Source organism: Lissotriton helveticus, chromosome 6, assembly GCF_964261635.1.
Source record: "Lissotriton helveticus chromosome 6, aLisHel1.1, whole genome shotgun sequence".
In the NCBI taxonomy this organism is placed as follows: domain Eukaryota; kingdom Metazoa; phylum Chordata; class Amphibia; order Caudata; family Salamandridae; genus Lissotriton; species Lissotriton helveticus.
In genome coordinates this window covers 1,145,521,292-1,145,535,166 of record NC_136067.1, presented here as the reverse complement: position 1 = coordinate 1,145,535,166, position 13,875 = coordinate 1,145,521,292, and the positions used below count along the sequence as shown (strand labels likewise).

At 45.9% G+C, this 13,875-nt stretch overlaps 1 protein-coding gene across 1 annotated transcript in view; it reads left to right on the top strand.

The window, feature by feature from the left end:
* Positions 1-13,875, top strand: part of DRC8 (dynein regulatory complex subunit 8) — a 385,308-nt gene that overhangs the window by 287,186 nt on the left and 84,247 nt on the right. Inside the window, exon 3 of the mRNA XM_078648802.1 lies at positions 9,314-9,386. Coding sequence (XP_078504928.1) covers positions 9,314-9,386 — 73 coding nt within the window. The remainder of the gene's footprint in view (positions 1-9,313; positions 9,387-13,875) is intronic.

Below are 13,875 nucleotides of genomic sequence, written 5' to 3'. Positions count from 1 at the left end.
GGTTTCAGGAACAGGTGTAGTGTTATTAAGTGTGTGCTCTCAGTTACTCCTATTAGTTCCAATTGTCATCACTGCAGAGTTTTGTCTGCTCTCCGGAGAGACAGACGGGACCTGCAGAACTCATCTGGCTCTTTCTCCATCTTCCGTGATGAGACGCACTGGCTGTGAGTGCTCTGTGACTCAGGTGAAGTCAAGAGAAGGCAGCTTTGGAGGCTACCTTCCAGAACCTTTGCAGGCTCTAATTTCGTCACATGTCTCCGGCTGGTTACTAGCCCACTTCCGGGCTTCAAGTGAGTTGGGGTGGTAGCTTCATGATGTAACAGTGGCACAATCTGATCAGACATAAATTCATGATGTCCAGAGGCACAGTCTGCTCGGTCTCAATTTTGCGATGTCACTTCCGCACGATCCACTTGAGCACAACTTCACAATGTTGTCTCTGTGCTGGCTTCTTATGGAGATAGACTGTATTTCAAAACCTGGAGTACGCAGATATCCCTCCTTTGTCTTTCTGGTGGGTGGAACCTCAAGTTCCGGGGTTAGCTGCTTCTGGTTCTTCCTGGATAATCACACAATCGCACCTCTTGCAGGTTTGGCACAATCCTTCCCTCTCGCAGTGGGCACATTGGCCTGCAGGCACGTTAGGGCAGGGAGACAGCTTCTTCTTTCCAGTTTAATCTCCCCTCACCTCTGGGTAACTGGCTGTCATGCAGTTCCAAGTTCTGGTTGCAAAGCAGTCTCTGAGTACTCTGTGAAGCACTCCCTTCTTTGGTTGAAGAGAACTTGGAACTTAAGAAGTGGGTCAGTGGCTCCCAGTTTTATATAGTCAGACAGGTATGTTTATACTCAGTGTGTACTTCTAGGACAGGTTTGGGTCAGTTCTTCTTTCACTTGTCTCTCCAGGTTGTTCTACAGATACAGGTTTGTGCAGTGAGGCTCCTCAAAGCAGGGTGGTTTCAGCATGGAGCGCCCACAATAGAGGCACAAAGAGGTGTACGCTTTCTGCATCTAGCTATCAAAAGCCAAACAGAACAGTGATCAGGAAAGAGATGAATGGCTGACCTATCCTAAAGGATCCTTCATGCTCTCAACAACAGAGACTGCAGACACACCCTTCATGCCCACCATCTACCAAGTGGCAGAGCGCAGGAAGACTAATCAGCATCTCCGCTCAGCAACATGATCTAATTGAATTTGAAAAGGTAGCCCTGTCTCCTCTTCCCCTTCTCCTTTCTAGGTCTCCTCCTTCCAGCTTCAGGAATGGTAGCAATACACTTCACTGTATAGGAAAAAAAACACCTCCATCTTGTGCACAAGAACAGGTCAGGGAGTTCCAAAATGGAACCAGCAGGCCTCCATTACTCTGGTTCACTCACCCACAATGTATATACTACACAGGCCCACACATAATGTACCTTTGGGATGTTAGCACTAAGGTGGGTTAACATTATGTGAGCGAGCCAGTAGGCCTTCACTCCAGTCACACAGATAAAAAGGTCTTGTCACAACTACTGATTCACAAAAACACAATTGGCTGCCACCACATATGTACATGCTAAAGCCCTGATAGGGATGGTAGTTCACTATCAGTCAAATGAGGCCATGCTTGGTGTGCCCCTCCATGTTACAGGACATGTCCAGGGCCTCACTCATGCCAAGGGGTAAGCTTTCAAGCTTTAGGCTCCAAATCCTGTGATGCTGGCCATGAAGTAATTGGACACTGTTGGGGCTTTTCATTCACTTTTGATGGTTTGCAGGAGCCCACATTTGACCAGATGGCTATGCAAGAAGTATGTATCCAAACAGAATGATATGATCTAGAACTATCATGTTTATTACTCTAGCACTGGATGGCTTTAGCAGAGACCAGTTTCCTCAGAGCAGAATAAGGTAGACCCGTCTTTTTGAAGAGGTTGCTTTTTTCATGGTTATATGCCACAATTTCCCCACATTTGTTTGTTGTTGCTAGAAGTGAAAAAGGTGCTTCGTAGCGGGTGTGGTAGTAACACCACTTCACTGTTTTTAGTAAATCATCAGGAATTATTCCAGTTGACCCAGGCAAGGCTCCTGGGGGATGGCCACAAGCTGCAGAACGGTTTGTGAAGTGTTTTCAGTACTCCACTAAGTCAGGGAACAGGAATCCAGTGATCTGCCTGCTTTCTTTTACGTCAGAATGTTTCACCTTCCAGGCACCTTCTTGCTCATAAGTCAGGATCTATAGCAGGTTGCAGTCACTGCAGCATACCAGGCTCCTTGATGGTAAGCCAGCACCAGACCTTGGTCTAGCTGGAACACATAAAACACCAGAAAAGCACAAGTAATCTTTTTTCTTCATGTACAAGCATGTACGTTTATCTTCATTTTCTGACATGTACATGGAGAGTGGGTTTAGTACGCAATTAAACGAGCGGCAAGGGTGTCATCGAGGAAACACAAGAGCCAATCCCAACATACACCTAATGTTCCCCACATAGATTTTACCCCAAAAGGGTTGTTTGGTTGCGGAAATCTCTCTAGACATATCCTGTTGAAACAATAGTGGCAGATGCCTCTCTTAGCCATCATCAGTTCTGTCCCCACTCTATGCACTTCAAAGACATTCCAAATCTTCTGGAAGAAAAACGAACTGGAGACTCACCATAGCTAGTTGATCCTCAGAGACCAGAAAAGCCTTTAGTGGACAGTGCGAGAGGAGTGACTAGGTCACCTCATCACACTTTCTTGCCATCCCCGGAAAGAGGCTAAAAATATTCCCAATAGGCAACTTTTGCTGATATCACCATGCAAGAATGAGGTTGTGAAATCAGCTCTCTATACAACTTCAGCGCTAACCTGTTCTCTCTAAAAGGATAATCCTGTACCAGTCGTTTACCCTGTTTGCAGCAATGTTGCATTTCCTGCATCTTTACCTCCAATTGTCCACTTTTTGTGTATCTTATTGTTAATTGTATTATGACTCTGTTCCCTATGACTGCTATTCAAGGTCACAGTGTGTTCCCTGGCTGTAAAATAGTACTTTAGTATTCGTTTTACCTAATTGATGTATATAACTTTCCTGTAAGGCCATGGGAGATGGCAAATACATTTTAGCAGTGGAGATTAAGTTAAATACATATGAAGGCTGCACTGTGGGCTTACACCATTCACATATATATGGCTGTCAAGAGCACCACTGGTCTCTACCGGGTATGTAGTGCAAAAGCACTCCAGTGATACATGAAAAGGCACATTACCTTGTAGGAAAACTATTTTTATCTAGTAATCAGTCACCCCTTAAGTGTGACTTGTAAGCCCATATGGTTGTGTGTCACCCCTTAAGTGAGGCTTGTAGGCCCATATGGTTGTGTGTCAACCCTAAGTGAGGCGTGTAAGCCCATATGTTTGTGTGTTTAATGTGTAATAAAGGGGCACACCACATATTCGGAATAGTGTGCCGTCACAGTGATTATATGTCCTAAAGCTGTTTTTACTGTGTAGGTTCTTCTAGATTTCTCATGAACTGGCTCAAGTAAACTCAAAACCTTTAATTGCAATCTTTGCCTGGAAAAATGCAAGCAAAAGGATTCAAAGTTATTTTTTATTTTTTTCAAATTAGTTAAAAAAAATCAAATGTCAAAGTGTAAGTAGAGCTTTGATAATATTAGTGAAAAAGTAACTATAAAAATGTATTTTGGGCTGCCTGAGCAAAAACTGATTTGGAACCAGTTTTGTCACTCACCTTACTTTCAGAGGCCAGTACGTACTCCTAGCTGGAATTAACAACCCTACTCTCCAGAGAAGAGCCTGACTGAATTCCTGGGCCCAAGAATTATAGGGGATTATCAACAGCTGCCCACTTAACATGTATTAGCCGTCTTGGAGGGGCACAAGAATAGCAGGCAGGACAAAGGAAAGTCTTCAGAATATCTCTTTTTATTTGGGGTGGTAAATTGGATTGAAAGGATCTCCTCCCATTAATTCCCAGACTTTTCTTGGCTCTCTGGCTTGTGTCCCAGCAGAGGAAAATACTTTTTGGCCCTGATAGAGGGAGGTGACGTTATCTAAATATGGGTGGGCTTTAGGGAGAGCCATAGACCTTTTCATGCATGAAAGGGTTAGATTCTTAATGTAGAGCCCCAGGAAATTCTTACAGTAAAGCAAAGAGGAAGTGCTCCAGTAGGAGATGGCAATAGGGCAAGAAGGTAGAAGGGATTTGGTAGAAAAAATGTTCAATCACTGGCAAATGCACAGGATAAATCTAACACCTCACAATCACCCCCTCAGAAGACTACACATGGAAAAAAATGAAGAAAGAAGACACAAGTACTCCTGACACTTGCTTGCACTCAGGGACTGGAACTGCTCTCCAAGTGTCAAGTAACTGACCTCCTGGTTGCCTGCACCAGGAACACAAACATTATAGGGTATGTCTGATTTCAATAGGGCCCATATAACCACAGAAACTGCATCCTGCAGGGGCTATGCCTGGGCACAACCGTGTTACCTAGTAGCCTGCACTGAGGCTGCAGGAGTAACCAGGATCAACTTTCCCAGCAATTGGGGAAATAGTTTTTTTTTAATGACTATACAGTATCAGAACAAGGTGCTCAGGCTTCCCAGGCAAGGACAACCAAGGTGGGTGGGAAAATCAGATTTATCCCAATCAGAGTTTTTTGCCATGCTAAAAAAGGTTTCAGCAGGACCTTGCCGAAAAGGTGTTCTGCCTCATGGAGCCCTGCCTGGCAACAGCTTTGAGGGCTTTGGGAACCAGAAAAATGACTAAGGACCTTATTCAGTCCCAGGCGGACGGGATACCCGATCACAAATGTGAAAGATATCCCTTCCACCTTATTTCAAGTGCCTTGGGATATAATGCAATTGTAATAAGGCAGACACAATATCAGTCATGTTTGTGCAGGAGTAACCAGTCTTCTTAACTCCAAATCAGGCCCTAAGTTTAAAGTTTAAAACTCTGACCAGCGATAGACTGCAAATCTATCATAGGGGCAGAGCAAACTTGGCGGCCTTGAAATCCAGCTTTGGCCCCCCAGAGCTTTTGGCACCAAAACCAGTGGCTGCAACCAGAACTCGACACCACGTTTCCGGCTAAGAAGGACCATCACCAACTTCAGCCTTGGACATTTCCTGTCTGGAGCAATCTGACTTCCAAAAGCTAGATTTAGTCAGGAGGCAAACATTTGTACTTGGATGACCTACTTGGTGTGTCTGACCTCTGCTCCATCCTGGATGGTCGGAAATCATGCTTAGGTCCGGGTCTACCACAAGCTGATATTTCTCCATAGTACATTTTGCTTTAAAACTTAAAACATCTTATCTCTGGTTCACCTTATTCAACTTTCGTTTTTGTTTGTCTTTTTTCACATTAAATATTTCTCAATGTTTGGTTTGGAAAATTTTTTGTGTTGTTTTCTCGACTTTCAATTTTTTTGTGCTGTTTGAATTTAACATGCATTTTGTTTGGGAAATGCATGCTTCTTGTCCCATTACTAGCAGGGAATGAGCACAATTTCACTAATACTTGTGTTGAGACCTAGAAACTGTGTGTTTATTAAGATGGAAAAAAAAGGTCCCCCTTCACAAATTAATAGGCCACTACTTGACCCTGCATTACTTTCAGAAGGCAAAGCTGGACATGAAATCCCCCAGAAACCTGAATGACATTTCAGTGTTAAAAAGAGACAATGTAGTGAAGAAAACATAACCCACTACCAATGTTTCTGCTTCAACAGCAGCACACATAGATTTGGTGGTACTAATTTTCTTCAGTCATTGCCCATCTCATCTCTGACCTCTGCGCCTTGTGAAAGGCACCTTTCATATATGTCTCTATAGGTTAGCTTTCATTCCCGTCTTCTCAGTCTGACCCCTTTTCATTTGCCACCCTCCTCCCCATCACCTTTAACAAGAGCCCTTAGAACCAGACAGGTGTCATTTTTGTTTTAGACAAAATCGAATTCAGCCACTCTGAATGCCAGGTCCAGCCAGCAAAGTGTGTTTACGATGAGGACACTGCAGCCCAGGTCTGCCCAATGAGTGAAGCCTTTAGTTGTCTTATTCACTCAAGAACTCTGGCCTTGGGGCCCTGTAGTATTTTTTTAGGGAACATTCATATTACATTTTGCATCTTTAAAGCTGGTTGAAATGTCTTGGGCTACCTTTCCTGATTTCTGACCAGTTGGTCCCATTCTGCTGACCTTTAACATTGCCTGGTATCACAACCTGCTTCCGTGACAGACAACATTCTTTCTCAAGGAGCATTGGTTTATCGGCCCCCAGAATCTGCAGGAGATTTTCTTGCATCCCTCGACCAAGCATTGGCCCTGAAATGCATTTTCTATGGCAATTTCACCATGCTTGGTGACTTTAACATTCATTTAGACAAGGCTAATGACCCTCTAACTATCCGCTTGGTGGACACCTAGCCTCTCTTAATTTTGTGTGAGCCACTACCGGACCCATCCATAGAGCTGGTCATGCTATCAATAGCATACTATTGAATATGTCATTAATATGTGAACTCCCCCGCCAGCCAGTGACATGGCCTGACCATTTCCTATTGCCTTTTTCTTGGCACTTCGATTGCCTAAAGGCATCCTGACCCTCTTTGTCGGATAATGATAGTAGATGTTGGAATAAGGTCTCTATTGCTGATTTAATGAGCACTTTGCTTGACCCCATACTAGTAATCCCAAATTCTACTGGGAAGGGGGACCTTTCCTGACTTAGGAGGGTAGCTGATATTGTAGCTCCTATTACGCCTTCTAAAAAGGCTACTACAACCCCCTCAGCATGCTGATTCCCGCGGGAATTAGCTCCGGAAAGGGCTGTGTGCAAGAAATTTTAAAGAATCTGGTTACGTTACTACATGGAATCAGATAAAGGGCCATGAAAGATTATCATAGAAATCTCAAGAGGTCCCATAGCACCTTTTACCCGCAATGCATTGAGGAGGCTAACTATGACGGGAAGGAGATTTTTAAAGTTGTGGCTACATTTACTTTCTCTAAATTTACATCTCCCTTGCTGGAATCCAGCCAGCCTCTATGAGCTTGTGTTACTGACTATTTTGAGGCTAAAATCCCAAACTTCAGTCTATACTGCACGCTGGAACACCTTAATTAAGAGACTTAGCCGATCCCATTTCACATTCCAAATTGGCGTCTTTCCAGGCCCCATCTTTGGAGGAAGTGAGAGCCCCCTTTGCGAACTGTAAATCCAAATGTCCCATACCTTCTCATACCCTTAGGTCCATATCAGATATTATTGCCCCATTATAACAGGGGTTATTTGCCATCGCTCTTCATTCAGGTATTCTACCTGAGGACTGGAAACAAGCTGATGTAATTCCTCTGCTTAAAAAGGGCACTGCTGACTCGAATTCGCTGGCTAATTTTAGACCAATCTATCTGCTCCCAGTAGCCACAAAGGTTTTAGAAAGGTGGGTGAACCAACAACCTCCCACATTTCTAACTGAGAACAACTTGCTCCATCTTCCCAGTCAGGGTTTAGAGCCTCTCACAGCACTTAGACCACACTATTAGAGGTTTCTGAGTCCATTAAACCCAGTCTGGACTCTGGTGCTGTTGGACCTGTCAGCGCATTTGATATTTTAGATCTTAGTATCTTGCTGCACATGCCAGAACATCTGGGTGTGATAGACTCTGCCCTAAGTTGGCTTGGCTCTTAACCTTGTGAGATGTGAGCAGGTGATTTGGAGGAAACTGGATACCTCAGAAAGAAAAAGATTGAAGTGGGGAGTGCCGCTAAGCTCTCCCTAAGTCCCACACTCTTTAATATTCACATGACTCCTTTGGTATACTTGGTTGAATCATCTAAAATCAAAGTTATCTCATACGCAGATGATATCCAGATCCTTCTCGCACATGATGGGAATTCCATAAATGCAGAGCCCACATTTGTCCACTGTATGATAGCACTGCTCGCCTGGCTGAAGGCCAGTAAATTACAGTGCAATCCTTATAAAACAGAACTTTTGTTGTTTGGACGGAACCCCCTTCAAGGATGGGTAGGAGCTTGGCCCGATACGATTCCTCCTCTGTTGCCTCCAACGGCGGTAGCCACGAATTTGGGAGTCATATTTGATGCCCAACTGTCATTTTCAGCATTCCTTCCATCATTTGATCTTTTTTTGCTTTTGTCGCCGCCCTAAGTGGGAAGGATATGCCCAGACATGGTTCCCATGCTCACTATGCAATTCAATTCAAGCTAGCCTGGCTGATGGGGGTGATACTCCGAAACCGGTCCCTGGATGTTTGTTTCCGGTCTAGGGAGGACCTGGCCTGGTAGTTCGGGCAGGTATCAGAAGCTGTGAAAATGTGCTTCTGGATTTTTCGTTTGTTGAAGTTCCTTTAGTTGCTTCCGCATGATGCCCAAGTTACAGTGGTCAGAGGCATTGATTCTTTCAAAACTGGACTATGTCAATGCGTTCTATTTGGGCCTCCCAGAATATCTGATTCAGCGGTAACAAGTTATGCAGAATATGGCTGTATGTTTTCTGTATAAAATACCAAAATATACATCACTATCATTATTTCGGGAGAGACTTCATTGGCTGCAAGTACGAAAGCTTATAATGTAGTAAGCATTGACCCTGACACATCAAGCCCTCCACAACAAGGGGCCTAGTTACTTTAATAAAATAATGAAGGAATACAGACCTAGAAGAGCCCTGTGTTCAAGCAAAGCTGGAGTAATTGTGGTTCCCCGTTTCAAAAGGCAACAAAGGGACAGCCCTTCCTTCACTGTAAAAGCAGCTGGTATGTGGAATCAGCTGCCTGAACATCTGAGGTCCATTTCGGATGAAGCAACATTTTAAAAAGCACTGGGCACTTTCCTAATCTGGCTTCAGTGGGGATAGATCAGTGGTTCTTGCCCCCGGCCTGCTCCAAGTTGCCTAAACCGCACCGGGACACTCTCTTGAGTAGCCTTGCGTTGTAGAAAAAATCATCATTCATTCAATCAGCATTTGAAGGTTGAAGTCTGGTGAGTCCTTCCAACTGGTAACGTTATGTTCCCTTAACGTTGACTAGAAATGTCTTGGTGGCAGGGTCTTGGCTAGTTAAGTCTGCTGGACATTCAAGTGCTCACCTGCTGCAGAAGGGTGGAACATTTGCCCGCCTTGTTTATCTAGGAACTGTGGTGAAGGAACTGTGGGGGCAAGATCACAGAAAGTATAAAAATATTGATCACTTAAGCATGTTTAATTAAAATGATTTGGAGTATTCCGACAGTCTCTGGAATACCAAATGTAGGGATTACATGCAGACTAATAGAATGTTTGCTTCTTTTTCAGAGAGATCGGTACAATTGTTCGGTCGCTGGGATGCTGTCCAACTGAAGGTGAACTCCATGATTTGCTTGCTGAAGTAAGGAAGAGTTCTTTTGGTCTATGTCTTGAATCATTTTCTGTTTAGTCTCCAATCTATTGCAGATCAGCATTGCTTAATTTGTGCAAGTGTTTGCAGACGGCAGGAATGAGCATTCTTTTTTGACGATCAGAACTTATTTTTTATCATTAGACTTTGATGCCAGAGTAAGAGAGACAGGCAGAAGTGGGAGAAAGAAGGGGGAGTGAAATAGAGGAACATTTTGACAAAGAAAGAAAGTAGTGAGGAGCAGGGGCGCAACTAGGTCTTCATTTCGGGGGGGGCTAACATGGCAAAAGAAGGGGCGTGGCTAATGTTAATCAATGGGGCGGAGCTAAAATGGCAGATAATCAGGATCGGTTAATGCCCCTTCACACCTTAAAACCCATACCCGCCCTGAACTCTAAAATTACCCCCGGCACCCCAAAACCCATACCCATCCTGATCCCTAAAATTATCCCCCCCTGGCACCCCAAAACCCATACTCACCCCACACCCTAAAATTACCCCCTGGCACCCCAAAACCCATTACCACCCTGAACCCTAAAATCACCCCCCTGGAGCCCCAAAGCCCATACCCGCCCTGAACCCTTAAATTACCCCTGGCACCCCAAAACCCATACCCGCAGTGATCCCTAAAATTACACCCTTGCCCCCCAAAACCCATACTCACCCTGAATCTTAAAATTACCCCTGACACACCAAAACACATACCCACGCTGAACCCTAACATTAACCCCCTCACACCCTAAAACCCATACCCGCCCTGAACCCTAAAATTACCCCTGGCACCCCAAAACCCATACCGATCCCTAAAATTATCCACCCGGCACCCCAAGATCCATACCCACCCCACACCCTAAAATTACCCCCTGGCACCCCAAAACCCATTACCATCCTGAACCCTAAAATCACCCCCTGGCACCCCAAAACCCATACCCACCCTGAACCCTAAAATGACCTCTGGCACCCCAAAACCCATACCCGCAGTGATCCCTAAAATTACACCCTTGCCCCCCAAAACCCATACTCACCCTGAATCTTAAAATTACCCCTGACACACCAAAACACATACCCACGCTGAACCCTAACATTAACCCCCTCACACCCTAAAACCCATACCCGCCCTGAACCCTAAAATTACCCCTGGCACCCCAAAACCTATACCAATCCCTAAAATTATCCCCCCGGCACCCCAAGACCCATACCCACCCCACACCCTAAAATTACCCCCTGGCACCCCAAAACCCATTACCACCCTGAATCCTAAAATCACCCCCCTGAAGCCCCAAAACCCATACCCGCCCTGAACCCTAAATTTACCCCTGGCACCCCAAAACCCATTCCCATGCTGAACCATAAATTCCCCCCGGCACCCCATAACCCATACCCAACCTGAACCCTAAAATTGCCCCCTGACACTCCAAAACCCATTACCACCCTGAACCCTAAAATCACCCCCCTGGAGCCCCAAAACCCATACCCACGCCGAACCCTAAAATTAATCCCATGGCACCCCAAAACCCACACCCACCCTGAACCCTAAAAGTATCCCCCCCTGGCACCCCAAAACCCATACCCACCCCACACCCTAAAATTACCCCCTGGCACCCCAAAACCCATACCCATGCTGAACCATAAATACCCCCGGCACCCCATAATCCATACCCACCCTGAACCCTAAAATTGCCCCCTGACACCCCAAAACCCATTACCACCCTGAACCCTAAAATCACCCCCCTGGAGCCCCAAAACCCATACCCGCCCTGAACCCTAAATTTACCCCTGGCACCCCAAAACCCATACCCATCCTGATCCTTAAAATTACCCCCCCCCCCCGCGCGGCACCCCAAAACCCATACCCACCCCACACCCTAAAATTACCCCCTGGCACCCCAAAACCCATTACCACCCTGAACCTTAAATTACCCCTGGCACCCCAGAAACCATACCCATGCTGAACCATAAATTCCCCCCTTGCCCCCCAAAACCCATACCCACCCCACACCCTAAAATTACCCTCTGGCACCCAAAAACCCATACCCATGCTGAACCATAAATTCCCCCGGCACCCCATAACCCATACCCACCCTGAACCCTAAAATTGCCCGCTGACACCCCAAAACCCACACCTTCCCTGAACCCTAAAATTACCCCTGGCACACCAAAACACATAGCCACGCTGAACCCTAATATGACCCCTGGCACCCCAAAACCCATACCCACCCTAAACCCTAAAATTGCCCCTGGAACCCCAAAACCCATACCCGCTCAGAACCCTAAAATTAAACCCTGGCACCCCAATTTGTAACCCACCATGAACCATAAAATTACTCACTGGCTCCCTAAAACCCACACCCACTCTGAACTCTAAAGTTACCCACTAGCACCCCCAAAAGGTAATGATGTGCTGAAAAATGCATTAACGTTACTGGAACTTACATAAACAAGCATTAGAAATGCAATCGGGCTCGGATTTATTTGAGTTTGAGCTAATGGCATTGTAAATGCCAATGTATTGTTGCTATGTGTTATGGAGTGTGTTCATGTGGTGTGTACTGCTAGGGATCTCCTTGTGAATGTGCCAATATTGCACCACTTGCCTGTGATGTCCGTCTTATGTGTGAGAAGCTTGCACCTCTGCTGCCTGTGGTCTCCTTGTGAGTGTAAGAAGCTTGCACTGCTGCTGCCTGTGATGTCGTTCTTGTGAGTGGGTGAAGATTGCACCTCAGCTGGTTGTGGTCTCCTTGTGAGTGTATGCACTGTCATTGCTAGCCTGTAGATATGCACTATCATCGCTAGCCTGTAGATATGCATTGCCTTCACTAGCCTGTAGGTATGCACCGTCATCGCTAGCCTGTAGATATGCGCTGTCGTAGCTAGCCTGTAGATATGCATTGTCATCGCTAGCTTGTAGGTATGCACTGTCATCGCTAGCCTGTAGATATGCACTGTCATCGCTAGCCTGTAGATATGCATTGGCTTCACTAGCCTGTAGATATGCACCGTCATCGCTAGCCTGTAGATATGCACCGTCATCGCTAGCCTGTAGATATGCACCGTCATCGCTAGCCTGTAGATATGCGCCGTCATCGCTAGCCTGTAGATATGCGCCGTCATCGCTAGCCTGTAGATATGCATTGGCTTCACTAGCCTGTAGGTATGCACCGTCATCGCTAGCCTGTAGATATGCACTGTCATCGCTAGCCTGTAGATATGCACTGTCATCGCTATCCTGTAGATATGCACTGTCGTAGCTAGCCTGTAGATATGCATTATCATCGCTAGCTTGTAGGTATGCACTGTCATCGCTAGCCTGTAGATATGCATTGGCTTCACTAGCCTGTAGATATGCACCGTCATCGCTAGCCTGTAGATATGCACCGTCATCGCTAGCCTGTAGATATGCGCTGTCATCGCTATCCTGTAGATATGCGCTGTCGTAGCTAGCCTGTAGATATGCACTGTCATCGCTAGCCTGTAGATATGCATTGGCTTCACTAGCCTGTAGATATGCACCGTCATCGCTAGCCTGTAGATATGCGCCGTCATCGCTATCCTGTAGATATGCGCCGTCGTAGCTAGCCTGTAGATATGCATTATCATCGCTAGCTTGTAGGTATGCACTGTCATCGCTAGCCTGTAGATATGCACTGTCATCGCTAGCCTGTAGATATGCATTGGCTTCACTAGCCTGTAGATATGCACCGTCATCGCTAGCCTGTAGATATGCACCGTCATCGCTAGCCTGTAGATATGCACCGTCATCGCTAGCCTGTAGATATGCACCGTCATCACTAGCCTGTAGATATGCATTGGCTTCACTAGCCTGTAGATATGCGCTGTCATCGCTATCCTGTAGATATGCGCTGTCGTAGCTAGCCTGTAGATATGCACTGTCATCGCTAGCCTGTAGATATGCATTGGCTTCACTAGCCTGTAGATATGCGCCGTCATCGCTATCCTGTAGATATGCGCCGTCATCGCTATCCTGTAGATATGCGCCGTCGTAGCTAGCCTGTAGATATGCATTATCATCGCTAGCTTGTAGGTATGCACTGTCATCGCTAGCCTGTAGATATGCACTGTCATCGCTAGCCTGTAGATATGCATTGGCTTCACTAGCCTGTAGATATGCACCGTCATCGCTAGCCTGTAGATATGCACCGTCATCGCTAGCCTGTAGATATGCATTGGCTTCACTAGCCTGTAGATATGCATTGGCTTCACTAGCCTGTAGATATGCATTGGCTTCACTAGCCTGTAGATATGCATTGGCTTCACTAGCCTGTAGATATGCATTGGCTTCACTAGCCTGTAGATATGCGCTGTCATCGCTATCCTGTAGATATGCGCTGTCGTAGCTAGCCTGTAGGTATGCGCTGTCATCGCTAGCCTGTAGATATGCACTGTCATCGCTAGCCTGTAGATATGCACTGTCATCGCTAGCCTGTAGATATGCGCCGTCATCGCTAGCCTGTAGATATGC